The 20,595-nt window shown below is 36.6% G+C and overlaps 1 protein-coding gene across 2 annotated transcripts in view; it reads left to right on the forward strand.

The window, feature by feature from the left end:
* KCNT2 (potassium sodium-activated channel subfamily T member 2) overlaps positions 1–20,595 on the forward strand; it is a 439,686-nt gene that overhangs the window by 292,700 nt on the left and 126,391 nt on the right. For both annotated transcript variants that reach the window (XM_005690450.3, XM_013970060.2), the window contains exon 14: positions 2,077–2,185. In XM_005690450.3, the coding sequence (XP_005690507.1) occupies positions 2,077–2,185 (109 nt within the window). The remainder of the gene's footprint in view (positions 1–2,076; positions 2,186–20,595) is intronic.

The following is a 20,595-nucleotide window of genomic DNA, read 5'->3' on the forward strand; positions in this document are numbered from 1 at the left end:
AACCAGTCTGTTCCATGTTCAGTTCTAACTGTTGCTTCCTGACCTGCATACAGGTTTCTCAAAAGGCAGGTCAGGTGGTCTGGTATTCTTATCTCTTTTAGAATTTTCCACAGTTTATTGTGATCTACATAGTCAAAGTCTTTGGCATAGTCAATAAAGCAGAAATAGATGTTTTTTAGGAACTCTCTTGCTTTTTTGATAATCCATCAGATGTTGGCAATTTGATCTCTGGTTCCTCTGCCTTTTCTAAAACCAGCTGAACATCTGGAAGTTCACAGTTCACATATTGCTGAAGGCTGGCTTGGCAAATTTTGAGCGTTACTTTACTAGCATGTGAGATGAGTTTAATCGTGTGGTTGTTTGAGCATTCTTTGGTATTGCATGTGTGGTAATCATACCTTCCAAATTTTCTGGTAGTGGATTTTTAAATATTCTTATCTCATGTCATAATAGATATACATACTTTTCTTCAATCATGCATTCAATTTTTGGTTTAAAATTTATAGACCCCATGTGTTTGGCGATCGTATGATTCTAAAGTAAAATTGTTCTTCATTTAGCATTTTTGTAACTTTATTTTCCTAGGTTGGGCATTATATACTTAAAAATTATTTGAGAAATATTAAAATAGCAGTTTAAGTCACTGTTCCTTTGCAGATATTTTGAATACTTTTCTAAATTCAAAATAGGACTTAGAACCTACTGTCCTCTTATAAACTATTAAGTCATCGTTATATATTTTGGAGATTTTTCTTATAGGTTATTATTATAATACTTATCAGTATTAAGCAGAAAAAAAGAAGCATTGTTAGATTCTTGAGTTTTTTAAAGAGTAAATCCTGATGTGTAACCATAGCTTATAATTTTTTCCATAAAATATAAAAGAAAATGAATTAAAGAAATGAAGGAAAAAGAAAAATAATGGGCTCTTTCATGTGCTTGCTGATGTTATGCAAACAAGAGTAAGGTTATTATATATCTGTCTGGAACATTTGATGAATCACTTCCCAAGTAATCTTGTTTTGTCATAAATTGTATGGTGTATGTTTTCATTTCATAGATCAGACTCACAAATTCAACCCATTTCTTCATTAGCTAAAACTGCTATTTACTGCCTAAGAATATTTGTTTTCTTAGAACTTTAAGCAGTCTTTATTTCCAATATCAGCTACAGCAGTTCACTTGGAAGGGAAGGTTTTTCTCCCCCCAAACAAACAGCTTTTTTTTTTTTCCCAAACGTTAATTGCTTCTCTAAAATGTTATTTCTGTGGAAAATTGAGCATATGGCATCTGAGCCCTCATTCCTGCATGAAAACAATTTACTTGGGCTGAATGGCATTTTTCCTTTTAACATGACCTTCACTCCCCCCCACCATGCGTCATCATTTCTAGCACTCTATTGTTTTCATGTCATTGAATTTCTTTTTATGCCATTTATTATCATTTCTAACTGGACTCTATCATCTTCTGCATTTATGACCTTAGATCCTAAGGTTAATGTGTAATTTAAATTTATATTTATATCAGGATTAATTTTTATTGATAATTGTAGTTGTTTTGATTGTACAAATTATTACTTATATGTTGTGCAAATATTATCTACCACATTTTTTAATAAGTAATTCTAAGGTTTTATGTTATGTGACTATGGATTTGATAAATAAATCATGTTATAAATCAGAACTATTATATTTCATACCGTAGAATTATCAGAAGTAAAGGAGACTGTGTATAGTCTTCAATTTACTATACAGGCTGTACCTCACACCTACCACCTTCTTACCTTTTTGTACAGATAAGGCACAGGAGAAAAACTTCTTGCCAAAGGCTGTCAGTTTTATTAAAGACATATCTGGGGTTAGAACCCCGCTGTACCTCAGTAACTTACCTCACAGTCTAGTACTCTCTCTTATGAAACATTTTTCCTGGAGATAAATTTGCACATGTAAAAATATCTCTGAAGCAAGTGTATTTATATGGAAGCTTTTGTAATTTTATTCTCTGTTTTACGTATTATTTTAAAATACTACTATCCCAAGGTAAATTATTCTTATTTACCTATTTTATTTCAAACAGATCATGTTGTTTGTGAAGAAGAGTTTAAATACGCCATGTTAGCTTTAAACTGTATATGCCCAGCAACATCTACTCTTATTACACTACTGGTTCATACCTCTAGAGGGCAGTAAGTATATTTTTTCTTTAAGATAATGCATTTTAAAGTATAAAAAAGAATTATATACGTGTAGTTATGTGATTTAGAAATACAGTAAGCCTAAGTATACAGCTAGATATGTACCTTTACTTGCATTTGTGTGAGTTATCATCATTTGGTAGACAGAGGGTAGACAGACAAATACAGACCTACTACAGGGTCCAAGACAAAGAGGGTATTGACAGTGATTTGCTGTCTTTTCTAGCTAATCGAGAGATGATTTGTTTTATCCTAAATTATATGCCTGAATCATTAGTTAGGCCTGGAATTAGGGTATTGTTTCTACTTTCAAAATTAATGCTTAGCAAATAAAATCTTGAAAAACAGGATGACAGCAGTCACTATTGAAAGGTCTTAAAGTCATTCTTTTTCTATTTCTGAGGTAAGTTTTTATCTGAAAGCTGTCTGTACCCAAATGAGCTCAAAATTAAAATTTTATAATTATTATAGAATGATAACAGAGTAGTTGATCAAATTAGCTAATGTAGTATAAAAGAAATTATTTAATGAATTTCAGGGTATTGAGGAAATTATATCCTCAGAACATTTTTTCCTACTTGTTTATTTTAATAGAGTTTCCTAAACCATAGACGTTGTTTTTGACTTGCATTATCAAGTTAAATACAATCAGCGAATATAGTCACTGTTCTTATTTAAAGTGATAAATGTTGTACCACATTTCATACTTTTCATATTCCTTACTTGATATTTTAGACAAAATATTTGATTTTCTAAGTAAATTCCACAGTGGTGCTTGCAGTTATAATCATTTAAATTTAGTGAGTTAATTGATAGTTGTTTAAGTGAAATGCCAAATCAAATAAATCAAGGAAAAGGAAATTCTTTCCTGGGATTTAGTACTGCTTGGAGGAAATTGATAATTGAAAAATAGTATAGTCCCTCTGGTGTTTTTAAGTAAATTTACCTCTTTTCTCTCTAATTATGTCTCTGCTCTATAGAGACAGAAAGAGCTTCCCAGAAGCAATTTTCTCAAAGTTCTGAATATAACTATTTCTATTCTATACACTGATAAGCCTTTAAGATGTGCAACAGAGAAAATGTAACAGGACCACAAATGAAATTGTTTTTCTTGGATGGACTTACTCAACATTTTGATGGAATTAAATAAAATACTGAAAACTTTGTCACCAACTAGTTGAATATTCATAGAACTTACCACATGGCTTCATTATTTTGTCATCCATCTTTGTCACAGATTCGTACAGCTGTAGAGCTGAGAATTTAGTCAGCTTCATTCTTGCACAAATGATCAAATGAAGCCCTTCAACATTAACACACATTAGTATTTATAGAATGGTTAAATAACATTTTCCAACTCCTAGTAAATATTATTTATTGGCACACAGTAGTGCCTGGTGAACATTGCACTTCATATAAATTTAAAAAGAATTTCAGCATTGCCTCAAATAGGACTTTTCCTAATATACTCTAATGAATTTTGTCATATTAAAAAAGAAAGTGGTGATCTTGAAAACATTACTACATAAGTAAGGATTTCCTATAAGATTGACCTGCAAAATCATTCCCCAATTAAAAGACACAATAAGTGCTTTAATCCACCAAAAGTACTTTCTTTGTAGCAGCTTTATTGAGATATAATTCATATACCATATAATTCACCTGCTAAGGTATACGATTTTGTAGTTTTCAGTATAGTCATGGAATTGTGCAACTATCACTGCTAAATCCTAATATTTTCATTATCTCATAAATTCTCTACATTTTTGCAATAGCCCACATTGTATCCAAACTCTTCCAACTATAGGCAAACACAAACTTTACCCTATCTCTATAGATTTTTCCTTTCACATTGCATATTGCAGTGGATGGAATATTACAACGGATACATATTGCAACGGATGGATATGAATGGAATCATGCAGTGTATGCTGTTTTGGGACTTGCTTCTCTCACTTGCCATAATGTTTTTAAGGTTCATCCATATTGTAACATGCGTCATTACTTCGTTCCTTTCTAAACTGAGTAGTTTTCTATTGTATGGATATATTTCTTTTTACTTTTCTATTCATCAACTGATGGCTACTTGGGTTGTTTCCAGCATGATGGATAAGGCTGTTCTTAATATGAATGTAAAGATTCTTATGTGGACATGTCTTTAATTTCTTTGGGTCTATATCTAGGAGTGAAATTGCTGAGTCATGGGCTTCCTAGGTGGTGCTGGTGGTAAAGAAAGCACCTGCCATTGCAGGAAACTCAGGAGACACAAAAGACAAGGGTTAAATCCCTGGGTCTCAGGAAGATCCCCTGGAGGAGGAAATGTCAACCCACTCCAGTGTTCTTGCCTGGGAAATCTCACGAACAGAGGAGCCCAGTGGGCTACAGCCCATAGAGTCACAAAGAGTTGGATATGACTGAAGTGACTGAGCAAGCAACACACACCAGTAATAATAGCCTTTTTAATTAGGAACTTCCCAAATGTTTTCTGAAGGGATTATATCATCTTACATTGACATCAGCAATCTATCATGACTCCAGTTTCTTCCTGTCCTCAGCAATGCTTGTTATTATCTGCTTTTTGCATCATAACCCTCTTATTGAATGCAAAGTGGTGCTTCATTATGGTTTTGGTTTGCATTTCCCTGATTACTAATAATGTTAAAATTAGTTCTTGCACTTATTGACCATTTTTGTATCACCTTTGAACAAAAACCTATTCAGATCTTTTGTCCATTTTCTAATCACATTGTTTCTTATATGTTTCTTATTTCAATATGATTATTGAGTTGTAAGACATTTTATATATTCTAGCTTATCTTAAACAGATAAATACCATCACTTCAGTATAAATGATCATCCTAATAGATCACTTAATTTTAAAAATTTAATATATTTTATTAATAATATTGTTTGACTAAAGTAATTTGTTATGCATTAATTGAAGGTATAGTGAAGATTCACTCATTAACAGAACATGTTTAAAATTTTGCCTTTAAGCATCAGCAGAAATTAGAGACCTCAAATATATTGATTTAATAATAAGAAAGCAAACTTGGGAGCTAAATTAAGTAGTATAATGGGGAAATGTTGAGTTGCCTAGAAATGCTTTATGTAGGGATTATCAAACCACTAATTGAGACAATACCTACAGTAATACTCAAATTTCTCCATTAAAAAAGAAGGAATAATATTATTAAAAGTTCATTCTATAACAAATGGTGATTGACTAAAAATAGTTGATAGACACAAGCTAAAGACTTAGATCCAACAAACACACAAAAAAATATAATACAAAATCTAAAAGAGTCTAATTTGAAAATATATTTTTAAATTAAATGCTCTGTAGATTGTAGGTACTTAAGGAGATAATAATTAAGAGTTCTGAAGCAAATAAGGTAGACAAAGGAAACAGGAATTAGAGATAGAGAGGGCAGCTTATTTAGTGACAGTCCTCTCTTAGGTCTGACAATGGAGTTCCTAATCCAGCCTTAGAATTAGATTTCCCCACTTAACCTTCATACGTTTGTTAATTCTTTTCCTCTAGCCTGTGGAAATGGGGCAAAGATGGAAACCATATGTTAAGTATGGTTTTGTTTTGCATTTCCCTGATTACTTCAAGTGGCTTCAGTGGTAAAGAATCTGTCTGCCAGTTCAGGAGACTCATGAGTCACAGGTTCGATTCCTGAGTCAGGAAGATCTCCTGGAGGAGGAAATGGCAACCCACTCCAGTATACTTGTCCGGGAAATCCTCTGGACAGAGGAACCTGACAGGGTTACAATTCGTGGGGTCGCAAATACTGAGTGACTAAGCAGGAGGCTTTCACATCAACTTAGCCACGACCTAGACCAGTGCATCTCGCAAGGCTCATAAATGCTCCTACAATCTTACATTTTCTTTATTTAGATGTTAATATACTCATTCCTGTTCTAGTTGATCAGAGAGTCAACTAGATGGGGTCCATTTTAAATGACTTTGAATAACTGTATTCCTTTTACTCACTGACGTTTACTCTGTATTTTAGCCCTTCTCAGTTTTCCCCTCTTCCTTCATTTACATTTGGGTGTTTAGTGCTCTTGGCAGTGGCTTTTCTTATTGTCAATTAAATTAGTATTTTGATTTATTTGGCAAACATACTAGAAAGATGAACAGAAATTTATTCATTGGGCAGATATCGCAGTAGGCTGTCAAACATGGACTGTGATGATTTTAGCAAACAGATGCCAAGTTATCAGAACAGTTGATAGACATTCAGCTGACCCATCTTAATATTCCATCTCTATCCAAATTTAATATTTTCTTTTCCTTTCCACTTAATTTCACAAAAACATTTATTTCATTTGTCCCATCCAAAAGGTAATATTCTTTGCTCTTTATGCTTATCAATGGGAGGAAAGAGAATTGATAAGAAAAATATTTCAAAGTTAGTATTTATGAACCTTGGCCACTGATTAGATATGGATATAGACAAGGGGAAAAGAGGAAGAAAATGTCTCCACACACTGAGGTTGGACAGGAGAGGACTATAGAATGTGTGGTTTTGGCAGAAGGAGAAAGGAGTTTGGGATTGAATCTTTTTGCTTTTCTGATGCAGGTACCTTTGGTTGTAGGAATTACTGGTTCCTGAGGAGGGATCAGGGCTTCCCAAGTGGCTCAATGGGTAAAGAATCCACCTGCAATGCAGGAGATGCAGGAGATAAGAGTTCGATCCCTGGGTCGGGAAGATCCCTGGAGGAGGGCATGGCAACTCACTCCAGTGTTCTTGCCTGGAGAATCCCATGGACAGAGGTGCCTGGGGGGTTACAGTCCATAGGCTCAGAAAGAGTCAGACACGACCGGAGCGTTTGAGCATGCAAGCATGAGGAGGGATCAGGGTTGTTCAGGGCCACAGAACTGAAAGGAGAAATGGTGGGGATTTGGGAGAAATGATCACTTAAGACTTTTCCTTGGGAAATTACTCCTTATAGGAAACAGATGGGAGAAAAGGACAGCAAATATAGTGTAGCATCACAGGATAAAAAGGAGCAAGGATTTCCAAAAAAATAACTGGAGTGTTAACAATACAGATGGCTTAAGATGGAGAAGAAGCAGAATTTGGAGGTCACTGGTTTCTGGGAAGTTCTGAGAAAATTTTGGACGATGGAGACTTTTTCATTTTGAGGTAGGGTAAATGAACGAGGAGATGATAAGAAAGCAAAGACTGGTCAAAGGCTGTCACTTCATTAGTCTTGCCCAGGAAGATAAAAAAAGAGAAAGCATGAAAGCAAATAGTTCTGCTGGTTCCACAAAAGTCAGTTTCTTTGATCATCACAGTTGGGATTGTCTGTGGTTCCTGGTGAGCATTTCTTCATCTCTCCCATGACAAGCACACACACACACACACACACACTCACGCACTGTCACACACACACACACACACACACACCAATTGGAGGTTTGAATTATATATCTGAAGGTTACTCATTTTTCTTTTATAGAGATTAACCTGCACTGAAAATCTGCACAGAAATGCATTTTATTAGGTGTATCCAAAATCTGTTTGGTTACCTGAGAAATGTTTTTCCACCTATTGAAAGATCAACTAGAACATTATTCTATTAAACATAATTTGAGAAATACAGATACTGCTCAGTCCCTTAATAGCTCATCTTCTGTGTTATCAAATTAGATTTAAGTATGTTCATTTTATTTATTGAGGACCCTCTTTTCTCTAATCCAAATTTATTTTTATGTCCTTAATTCTCATGATTCTATGTATCATGTTCTCCAAATAACATGATCCTAAATATACTTCATGGTTTCCGCCTTCTACATCTTTTTAAATGTTGTTCCTTCTGCCTTGAATTTTTTTCTTCTGCTTTCCTAGAGGATTTTCCTGAAATTCAAATATTCTATCTCCTTGTGAATATTTTTAAGCTTCCCAATTTAATGTGATGTCTCCTTTCTATGAGTTCATGTAGAATGTTATGATATTCTGCCAGAGTATGTATTAAGGTCTTTTTATTTTTTCCTACTTGATAGGGCATAATTTCATTTAAGGTAGAGAACATGTCTTATTCATGCCTTATATAATGTTTCATAGCATGAATGCCCAATAAACATTAGTTAAATAAAATGCACTAAAGATGATTCATTGAGGCCCCTGGTTCAAAGTAGTTTATGATCCAAATGCCTTCATCTGCTCTTCACCATCTGCTCCACCGAAATGACAGCTAGTAAATAAAAATCACCAGCTTTCATCAATGGAAAAGAAGAGACCTCAGTGAGCTCTTAGAAGAGGGAAAGTGAGTAAAGGAAGAGCTTTTGATGAAAACCTCATCCCGGCCTATGTTTAGAGGGCGATACAGCAACACAAAGCCTCAGCCCCCAGTGGGGCTCTGGGGTGCAAGATTCCCAGAAGAAAAAGGACATGTTTTGATGGCATTTCTGTAGACAGAACAAGTTACCTCTGTTTCACCCAGCACAGTACCATTTCTCTATAATTAATTTAGTCAGATATTTGCCATTGGGAATATCAGATTTTTCCTAAATGAATTCTAAGCTAGCACATAGTGCGGGCTAGGGCTTCAGCCCTCTTCATTTGACATTTATAGATAGTCTGAGCCCCTTCATGCCTAATATAAGATGTAAGAAATCATATTCACAGACAAAGGAATCTATTTTATATCCCTATATATGATACTCAGAACTTTGAAATATGGTTTTTCTCATTTGCTGACAACCAGCATGCAGGTTAGGAGAAGGCAATGGCAACCCACTCCAGTACTCTTGCCTGGAAAATCCCATGGACGGGGGAGCCTGGTAGGCTGCAGTCCATTGGGGTCGTGAAGAGTCAGACACGACTGAATGACTTCACTTTCCCTTTTCACTTTCATGCATTGGAGAAGGCAATGGTGACCCACTCCAGTGTTCTTCCCTGGAGAATCCCAGGGACGGCTGAGCCTGGTGGGCTGCCATCTATGGGGCTGCACAGAGACGGACATGACTGAAGTAACTTAGCAGCAGCAGCATGCAGGTTGAAATGAGGGGAATAAATTCAGCTATTGAGTAGAGAACATATATTGAATGGAGAACGTCACTACTCATATTGAAGAAACATAAATCCAGCAGTAGGAAGAGAACAATATCTGTATTCACACTGGAATTGTTTGGGGTTTATAGGGAACATTGGGTCTTATACTCACTAGTAAACAAGCAACTTTTTTAAGTCAAAAAACTAAAACATTTAAAAGGAGAGTCAAGCATATATTTTGGAAGCAAGGTTAGTCTCTGTAAAGAGAACAAAAAATACATTAAAAAGAAATTTAGATATATTTTTGAACACTGGAGATGTATAAGTGATAGTTGGCAAGAATACTAAAGGTTTATGAAAGGGTGATAATGCCTGTTCAAAGAAATAAAATGCTGAGGAATTTTTGTTTGTAGAATTTAAAATTTTCAGAATATTTAACTTAAATTTTGGTTAATTATGATTGTGGAGGGTCTGATTTTCTCTTCAGTAATAAGGAAAATAGTGATAATAAATACACAAATCCAAAATAACTAAAAATATTTATAATTATTAGTCTCAGAAAGATGTGAAAAGGAGTATGGTAGGGAAATAGAAGGTAAAGACCTTTTAAAATTAATAGAGTAATTGCTGAAATTAAAGTTCAGTAAAGTCCTTGAAAGATAATATCTCAGAGGTCTTGAGGATTTCAAATAAAAGAGAGAGAGAGAATATCTAGGAAAACAATTCAAGTACTCGAGATCAATCCAAAAGAAGTAATATTTGATTGGTGCGTGTTCCCATAAAGCATGGAAAGAATATAAGAAACCGTAACAGAAGAAGGGTGAGTCACGTCTTTAAATTCACAGGATTTCTTCCTTGTGAATGGCAGTGAATGGAAGAGAATAACACCTAGAGACATAGCGTTGCCAAATTATAAAGCAGTAATGGTGAAGAAGAATTCTCTTAAACTTGTAGAAAGGCAGAGAAAACTTAATATTGACTAGGACTCTTAACTTTAGACAAGGGTATTCATCAAGCTAGTTTAACTACAAAGAGGTGTATGGAGGAATATGGATAACTCACAGAACAAGAATGTTAGTCTCTACTTAGTCTAAACATGCATGAACAGTTCCCATCACCACACCTGACAACTAATTCAATAAGGAACTTTGACCTCGAAACATCCTAGGAGCCAAGAGTCTCTGTGGCCACGTCTCAGTAATACGGACGCGCCTTGCCGGCCTGTGTCCTCGTTTAACATACTTCCGAAACAAACTTCTGCATCTGTGTCTGATTGATGGAACCTAGGTTACATGTCTGTACAATAAATAAAACCAAAGATTCCTAAAAGCTATGGTCAAGATATGAAAAGTCAGACAAGTCTCAACAAGAGACTGGACTACATTAAAAGCAACATATATAATTAAATGTAGCAGAGGAAGTTTCTCTTTTCTCTCCCAATTGGAAAAAAAGGCAATTATAAACTCAAAGAAAATAACAAGGAAACTATAATGAATCAAATTAGAATGTGCCATAATACTGAACAATAAGTTCTTTGATATTCTCTCTTGAATTGCTCAGGGAACTACAGAGAAGGTTATGTGATTATATTAATATCATTCCACTTAACCCTTAAGTGAACTATGTTGCAATAATCCTAATGTAATCTCTGCTATCAGGCTCTCTGTACTTTTTTTCCAGCTTTGCTATAATCAACATGTTTAAGGTATACAATGAGTTCTCCAATTTTATGTGAAGCCACTGATTTATTTATAGCCAGTGAACAAAATGTAGATATTTACATTTTTAACAATGTAAAAAGGTGCAGCAAATGATACTTTAGAGTAAAATTAGGTAGAAGAGATCGAAGGGAAGAGGGTGGCTAACAGCTCAACTTACAGAATGGAAAATCAAGAGACTTGTATCGATAGTCACTAGTACTTTATATATGTACAGCCCTGTGAGGAATCTTCCCTGATCTAGTTCTCTAGTCTCACACCTCAGAGAATGTGATCAATAGAAGATTGATACAATCTTCTACAATGATACAGTTTACAGCCTTCTACAATTGATACAATCTTCTATAATGATATAGTAATACAATTTGATAGCATATTTTTATTAGGAGATAACTCAAAACTCTTCATATTAAGCCCAGAATTTGGAAGCATTTTCCATCAATTTAAGTCATGAATGAATTCACATGTTAAAGATAGCACTAGAGTTAAAATATAACTAATCCTGGGAAGGATTGAAGGCAAAAGAAGAGAGCGGCAGAGGATGAGGTGGTAGACAATATCATTGACTCAGTGGACATGAATCTGAGCAAACTCTGGGAAATAGTGAAGGACAGGGAAGCTTGGCATGCTGGTGCTTCCCTGGTGGCTTAGGCGGTAAAGAATCTGCCCATAATACAGGAGACCTGGGTTTGATCCTTGGGTTGGAAAGATCCGCTGGAGAAGGGAACAGCTACACACTCCAGTATTCTGGCTTGGAGAATTCCTTGGACTGTACAGTTCATGGGGTAGCAAAGAGTCAGATATGACTTTGTGACTTTAACACACACACTGGGAGATAGTGAAGGACAGGGAAGCCTGACATGCTGCAGTCCATGAGGTCGGGAAGAGTCGGACACGACTTAGCAACTGAACAACAACAACAAATTGTAATGTTTGGTCATTCATTCATTCATCCTTTCCACAGATAATAATCATTTGCATCCGTACAGTGTGAGGCACTATGTTAGAAGTTCGATAAACACAAACATGCATACATTCTGATCAAAAAGTCTAACATTCAATACAAGACAGTGCACTCTGCAGACATGGCTTATGTATGTTCGGAATGTGTTATAAATTTCTCCTAGTAGATCTGTTTGGTTAGTACAGTTTCTTTTAGCTATGGTAAGATTAGTTTGCACACCTTGAGGCTAAGCCAAATGATAACGTGGACAGACACTAAAGAAACTTGTTACTTACACATAATTTTAAGAGAGCAAAAAAAAAAAAAATCCTCAAAAAGATAAAATGTGAATAATAGCTATAGGAGCTTATGAAACTTCTATATCCCCAATATTAATATTTATGGAAGATGACTTTCTTAAAGATGTCACTGTGATGTTCTAAACTAAAAGGACAAATATCAGAGACCAATTCAAAAGCACCAGGGCACAGAGAGCTTGACCATAGCTAAGCATGTGGTACTTATTCTGTGAGCAAGCAGTCTGTGTTCTGAGAAAGGCAGGGAGATGGCACATTTTAGCTATAAATGTTTACGAATGCTGAAGGAGAACAGTTGAAAATCAGTGGGATAGGACCTATTTAATAATGGAATTAAAGAGCTGAGCCTGCAGTGTTGTTATGAGAGATGAATTTCTATTTCACCTGACAATTTAAAAAGTAGATGAAAAGGCTTTGCAAGTGTTTTTAGGATTTGTGTGTGTGATAATTAGGTGACTTCTTTAATTAACTGAGCACTTCAGAAAACCACACTAGAGATTTTGAAGAACAAACAAACTTTAAGGGAAATAAGTTTGGAACACTTTCATGTACAATGAGCCTTTCAAACTTAAAGTTTGAGCTCTATTTCCTTTCTTCTTTTGAAATCTCTTTCAGAAGGGAGTTCATTGTTTATGTTCACTATTGAGAATGCTTGAAAGCTCAATGGCATTTCTCTATTATAGCCGCTTTCACAGCGATTTTTCTCATCGTGAGAATGCAAACAGCTTTCTGGTTCCATCTAGTGGTAGAAAATTGATTATCATCCTCTACATGATTTTAATCTTACGACTCAGGGTTTTGTTTTGAGGGCTAATAACATCAAAAACTGAGGAAGTTCTGCTTCAAGAGTAGAGATGCATAAATCTCTTCCTGGAGGACAGAGGCATCTTCATTTTGAGTTTTATCACTTCTACGTAGAGTTCTTGACTACCTTTCTCCCCATTAAGATAACCCAACTTGTGCGTCAGATTGATTCCCAGACCAGGAAAAATAAATGTTCATCCAAAGTTGTATGTTAGCCCTTCCTTTGGTAACCTCACCTGTGGTAGAAGTTTCCATCTACTCCAATATGCCATTTCCCCTCCAAAAATTACAATTATGTTTTCAATGACACAGGCTACCATTTGTCAAAATCAGTTCTTTTACCTACAGTGTTGACTGTGGATTCCTGACATTGATAGCAAAGGAAAATCAGAATACCATTAAATACTTTAATTTTTAAATAAAGTAAAAGCTTTAGACCGCATGAATACACTACATTCATTTTTAAATTAATGTTTGTGTTTTCAGAGACTCTCCTCTAAAGAATATAAACAATTATCTGGAACCAAGCTGACATCAGTTGGTGAACTACTAGAGTACGGAATTAAATAAAATGTTAATTTTAATTAGATTAAAACCTTTGGGTCACTTGTTTTAGGCTTTTTAAAATCTACTTTCAACCTAATATAATGAAGCAACAAATATAGTTTCTTATCCTCTTTAAATTAAAGCACCAATAAGGGAACTTTATCTTTATCTAATTCTGCAATTATAAATTTAAATGGCATCCTTTTCTTAAGGCAAAGATTTCCCCTAGTTATATGTAAAGCCTTTTATTATATATCAATGAATGTGTATTTATACCAAAGATACCTTGTGACAGTATGTTCTTTATTCCCATGGAGGTGAAAATAATTTCATTTGGTAATAAAAATAAATATATAAAAGCAGCTAACTTGGCAATCTGTGTCAATTTTAGTGAGTCTGAAACACCATTTCTTGTATATTTAAATACATTATTTAGGTTTGAAAAGAACAAAATGTACTAGCAAAACAAAATGTGATAATTATAATGCAGAATTGTTCAAGATAGCAGGATTTCCACTAATAATTTCACTGTACAACCGTGAAGGCAGTAATGCCTGCCTGCACTCTATAGTTTACCTTTGTTTTTGTGGTATCTTTAAATACATGAAGAAGATATGAACACAAAAATTCAATTTTTCCTTCAAAAAGTTATTAGTATGAATTTTACAAAAAAAAATCACCTGCATAGAAATAGGAAACTGTCAGTCAAGTAAGCTTTTATGCTATTTTTTTTTTTTAATGCACACATTACTGAGTGGGGTAATTCAGTACATTCCTGAAATAAGAACAGAGAGTGTAGTATAATAAGACTTCAGGGTATTGCATCTGGAACAGGAAATTCCAGTTAGATTCTTATTTTCTCCTTTTGGGAAAAGTTGATTGGGGAAACTTTGAAAATCAAAACCATATCAGATTCTTTTACTGCATTCAATGGCCTAGGAAGCACATTTCTCCAGTTGCAGACCCAAGCACTTACTATTTGATGGTCCTGTTCCAGTGGGTTGGTTTTGTTGCAACACAGGAGATGGTATGTGAGTGAATTTATTCTCTGGCAATAAATACCCATCCCTGATAGCTCAGTTGGTAAAGAATCCGCCTGCGATGCAAGAGACCCCAGTTTGATTCCTGGGTCGGAAAGATACGCTGCAGAAGGGATAGGCTACCCACTCCAGTATTCTTGGGCTTCCCTTGTGGCTCAGCTGGTAAAGAATCCACCTGAAATGTGGAAGACCTGGGTTTGATCCCTGGGTTGGGAAGATCCCCTGGAGAAGGGAAAGGCTACCTGCTCCAGTATTCTGGCCTGGAGAATTCCCTGGGGAATAGTCCACGGGGTCAGCAAAGAGCTGGATGTGACTGAGCAACTTTCATTTTCACTTTCACTTACCTTGAAAGTGTGATCATGGATTAACCAGGGATGTGCACTTTGCATTGGAAAGAAAAGCAAAATCATTTGTCAACTTTAATTTATGCACCACTGAAAAGTTAACTGGAGCAAGTGATATTTCTAACTGGGGCACAATAAGCAGAATAAAACAAACATAACTTCTTTCAAATTTCTTTTTATTTTTTTTTTAAGTGAAAGTAGGTTTATTTAGAGAGATACACATTCCATAGACAGAATATGGTCCATCTCAGAGACAGACCTAAAATACTGGGTGGTTAGTTTTATAGGCTGGATAATTTCATATGCCAGTGAGTGAGACGATTATTCAGCTATTTGGGGGAAGGGATGTGGCTTCGAGGAATCGGGTCACCACCCACTTCTGGCCTTTTCTGGTCATGAGAGGGACTTCTCAGCTTGTCCGAAGATTGGTGACCACAATCTAAAACCAAGGAGGAAAAAGAGTCAAGTATCCCATTTTCTCATCTCCCCACCCTTCCACAGAAAGAAAAGATCAGAGAAGGCCAGTAGAGCAGCGCAGTGTGTTTGCACCTACCTTGGTTGTGCAGATGGTAAATAATCTGCCTTCAGTGCAGGAGACCTGGGTTCAGGTCGCAATCCCTGGGTCAGGATGATCCCCTGGAGAAGGGAATGGCAACCCAATCCAGTATTCTTGCCTGGGAGTGGCAAAGAGTTGGACACAACTGAGTGACTAACAATATCATTTTCACTAGCCTCATGAAATGGAAGTTCATGAAATGACCTAATTAATACTCATGGAGAATAAGGTGTGTCTGCGGAAAGCAGGGACCAGTATGTCATTCCTCAGTTGGACATTGGTGTATGCAGTTTTCTGATTTGAAAATGAGGAAAAAAGAATCAAAGAGAGAGAGATGGCAGAACCTTCACTTCCATGCATGGGTTTCCAGCATCAGAGCTGATGGCTTGAAAAGATCTATGTTCTCTCTGTGGTACCCTGTCTAAGGGTGCTGCTGAGGAAGGGATTCATAGGGCCTGGACTCCATCTTAGGGCTGTTCATGCTGACCATGCTTGGCCACCTTTCCAATGGACTCTGAACTCTGTGTTTAGTGCCTATGAAAACAACAACAGAAGGGTAAGACCACCTCCAGACAGGGGAACCTTGAAGATCGTATCTAGGTTACTCACATGCCATAAATTTTTCTGTATCAATCGGAGTGTAACCTCGGGTTTTATTGATTACTGGCTAATTGTTTGACTGTTTGAGCACATGAGCACATGGCACGTGAATGATGGGGTTATTGGGGTTGTATTTTCCTTGGTTTATGTAAGTCTCACGGAATTTGGAGTGGTGGGTTCAGACACGTACACATGGGGTATAAAAGATTTTCACAAATGCTGGTCGAGGTCCTTGGCTAAGAGGAGGCTCGGCCTTGGGCCCGCCGGTGTAATAAACTGCACTCCACTATCTGCATTGTCCTTCTAAGTGAGTTTGTTTCCCAGAACATGTGGCTACAACACCGCTACGAGGTGAGGAAACCCAAGAAGCCAAAGGCTGTAAGGTGCATGGGACATCTGTCCGGGAAGTAGGTTAGACAGAGTGGACAGGAATTTTTTCCTTCCCAGGGTTGGTACATAGGCCCCACCCCACCACACCCCACAAACATGTTCACATGACTCTAGGAGATGCTTTTGATGACCCGTGTGAGTCACTTCAGAGGCTCAGCATTCCAGGGAGAATTAGCCTCAGCTAGGAAGATTTGACTTTCAAATCAGATGAGACAGAGCTTTCTAATCATTGAACAGAAGTGGGAGCTCCCCAGTACATTATTATTACTGGACAGGAATTGGAGATTTGAAAGAGCTTGGGTGAAGGCTACAGAGTCTTGAAAATTTTGACATGAAAGTTGCAATTTACTTCACCAGACATTTTTGTTTGTTTTCTCATAAACAGCTCTCTATCACCTCTCCTTATACTTCTCCTTCCTTTTTCCAAATATATGTGTATATGTATGTAACACTTTTGTTTAGGGTTTAAGCATGCAGAAAGGAGCAGGCGTAAGCCTCCTTTGGTCCTGGGATGTGCACTGAAGCTTTTCTAAGGCTCTCATGACTATGGTATTGGATTTATGAATTTTCACAGCATGACCCTTTGTTCAGGGAAAATAGAGATATTTTTTCAAGCATTGAGCACAAGCTTTTATTCTGTGTTTCCTCTATTTTCCTAGTATAATATTTACTTTTTATGTTCTTTTATTTCCTTTCTTTTTTCTACTAACACCTTTTCTAAGAACTGGAGATGGCATTATTTTGAAAATTAAGGTAGACATAAACCTGTCTAGGAAGAATTTATTACTATTTAATTTCCAGTCAGTTACTATATAGTCAGTTACTGTATAATGCAATTACTACTGCATTACCAGTCAGTATGGTAAAGCAGCCTGTAAAGGGTCAGAAACATAAACTATAGGCTATATTATTTTACATGCTGGAGTTTACTTTGAGGCCAACAGTAAGTAAATGCAGAAGCAGACTGTCTTCCCTAAATGGTCATTTGATTTATGTAAACACAGAGTAAATCTTTCTTAAATGGCTTTTCATAATTTTCATGAAGCTTTTCATTCTTTGCTTTTTGTCCTTAGTATCTTTCGTGTTTTTTACTGCTGCTGAGGTTAAGATCATTTCATGTCCATTTATAATTATGAAACTCAGTGAAGGCTTTTTCTCCTCATTCTAATAGGAAATCCATCATAGGGAAAGTAATTGATAAGACATAAAAAATGATTTTGGTGAAGGAGAAAGGAATTATATAATTAGAAAAGCAGAAAATTTAGTAATTGAGCATGAAGAACACTGTTAGGTTATACTCTGTTCATTTAATAAAACATTTATTAAGACTTACTCTGTCAGACCAGATGTCTTATCTCAGAGATAGCACAGTAAACAAGAGATGATCCTTTGTCCCATGGAGCCTATTTCACAAGGAAGCAAGACATTAAGGGTTCAGTTCAGTTCAGTTCAGTTCAGTTCAGTCGCTTAGTCATGTCCGACTCTTTGCGACCCCATGAATCGCAGCACACCAGGCCTCCCTGTCCATCACCATCTCCCGGAGTTCACTCAGACTCACGTCCATCGAGTCAGTGATGCCATCCAGCCATCTCATCCTGGGTTGTCCCCTTTTCCTCCTGCCCCCAATCTCTCCCAGCATCAGAGTCTTTTCCAATGAGTCAACTTGTCGCGTGAGGTGTCCAAAGTACTGGAGTTTCAGCTTTAGCATCATTCCTTCCAAAGAAATCCCAGGGCTGTTCTCCTTCAGAATGGACTGGTTGGATCTCCTTGCAGTCCAAGGGAGTCTCAAGAGTCTTCTCCAACACCACAGTTCAAAAGCATCAATTCTTTGGCGCTCAGCCTTCTTCACAGTTAATATAATTTCATGTTATACTATCATGAAGCCACCTCTGCATGGCTGAAAGAGTAATGACTGAACTGTGGGTCCAAGAATGAGGACATAGGCAGAAGAAGGAACAGGTTAGAAGACCTGGTAAGAGAGTTTCTTGATCAGGGGAAACTAAAGTTTGCTGGAGCACCCAAGAGAAAGGAGACAAAAATGACAGATGAAATTTGGAAGACAGGCATGGCATAGGTCAGGAGGGACTGGTAATGATGGTAAGAAAGTTTACCTTTTTCAGATGGGAGGAGGAAACTGTTTAATTATTTTTAACAGGAAAGTGACCTGAAGTGATTTGAGATTTTGAAATTCACTCTTATTGTAGCACAAATCCATGTAAGAGGCAAGGAAATGGAGTAGGAATATTTTAAGAGTGTAAGAGTTGATGATGGAGAAAAGGGTAAGTGGTACATTCAAGAGTTATTTAAGTGGTAGAATTCTCTTGTATAAAACGGAAATAGATCATTTACTCAGCTTTATGATTATTTTTGTCTCATTAAAAAATAATCTTAAGTCTACCCAGATACATGAAGTAGGAAGAGATGAAAGAAAATAAGGATAGAATGATAAGTTGAAAACAAGAGGTTTATGCTTTGTTTTTTTTTAACAAATCTATAGGCTATGAAATGCCCTGTATTATTAATAAAGGTTGGAGTAAAATTTGGCTCTCAAATTCTAGTCAGTCAGTCAGTTCAGTCGCTCAGTCGTGTCTGACTCTTTGTGACCCCATGAATCACAGCACGCCAGGCCTCCCTGTCCATCACCACCTCCCGGAGTTCACTCAGACTCACGTCCATTGAGTCAGTGATGCCATCCAGCCATCTCACCTTCTGTTGTCCCCTTCTCCTCCTGTCCCCAATCCCTCCCAGCATCAAAGTCTTTTCCAATGAGTCAACTCTTTGTGTAAGGTGACCAAAGTACTGGAGTTTCAGCTTTAACATCATTGCTTCCAAAGAACACCCAGGGCTGATCTCCTTTAGAATGGACTGTTGAATCTCCTTACAGTCCAAGGGACTCTCAAGAGTCTTCTCCAACACCACAGTTCAAAAGCCTCAATTCTTCTGTGCTCAGGTTTCTTCACAGTCCAACTCTCTCATCCATACATGACCACTGGAAAAACCATAGCCTTGACTAGACTGACCTTTGTTGGCAAAGTAATGTCTCTGGTTTTCAGTATGCTATCTAGGTTGGTCATAACTTTTCTTCCAAGGAGTAAGCGTCTTTTAATTTCATGGCTGCAGTCACCATCTGCAGTGATTTTGGAGCCCCCAAAAATAAAGTCTGACACTGTTTCCACTGTTTCCCCATCTATTTCCCAAATTCTAGTACCCCAAAGAAAAGAAATAGAACAGCTACACATTCACACTGAATATTAGAGTGTTCAGAACTGAAACTTCTGAATAAAGGCAGTGTTTGTCACAGACTCTTCTATCCATGCCGGCAAGACCAAAGACTTGAAACCACTGATCCTCAGTTTCTTTATCTATGTGATGGGCATAATGCTAGCATGCATCTTAAAGACTGTCAGAAGAATAAAATTCTGTCATTAAGCAAATATGTTTTGAGCTCACTTCACTGCATTCTGTAAAATGCTCTGGTTACTGGAGATCCCACAGAAAACAAGATAGACAGTGGTCTGAGAAGTTATGGTGTTTACATTCTGCTTCATGCTGAGTGAGAGATGGTGGCAGACAGAGACAAGTAATAAGCATACAAATGGAGTTATGACAGTATCACAAAAATGTCAGTTTCACCCAGATTTATTAATCAGTCCAATAATCATATCAACAATACTCTTTTTCAAGTAATCAAGCTGATTTCAAGTTCATATGGAAAAATGAAGAAACCAAAATAGCAAGAAAAATGTTGAAGCAGAACAATAAAGAGAGGGATTAGCCTGATGTATTTTAGAACAATTTTGTACCTAAAATACTTGATATAGTGTAGTGTTAGGGAATGGACAGAGGCAAATCAACTTGACAGACTAGAAATTTGAGATAGAGGCACCTAGGTGCCCATAGGCACCTAGGAATTTGGTGTTTGATAATGGAGTTGTTAAATCATTGATTAAAAAATTGGACTATTCAATAAATTGAATAACTGGGTAGCCATTTGGAAAAAAGTTGATACATTCATCATAGTATGAAGGGAAAATATTACTTTCTCCCTAAATAAAATGTTACTCTCAAAATATTGGTAAAGAGGGGGTGGGGTGTATAATATACCCTATGATGCTGCTTTGAAAGGTAGCAGT

Source organism: Capra hircus, chromosome 16, assembly GCF_001704415.2.
Source record: "Capra hircus breed San Clemente chromosome 16, ASM170441v1, whole genome shotgun sequence".
Classification (NCBI taxonomy): Eukaryota; Metazoa; Chordata; class Mammalia; order Artiodactyla; family Bovidae; genus Capra; species Capra hircus.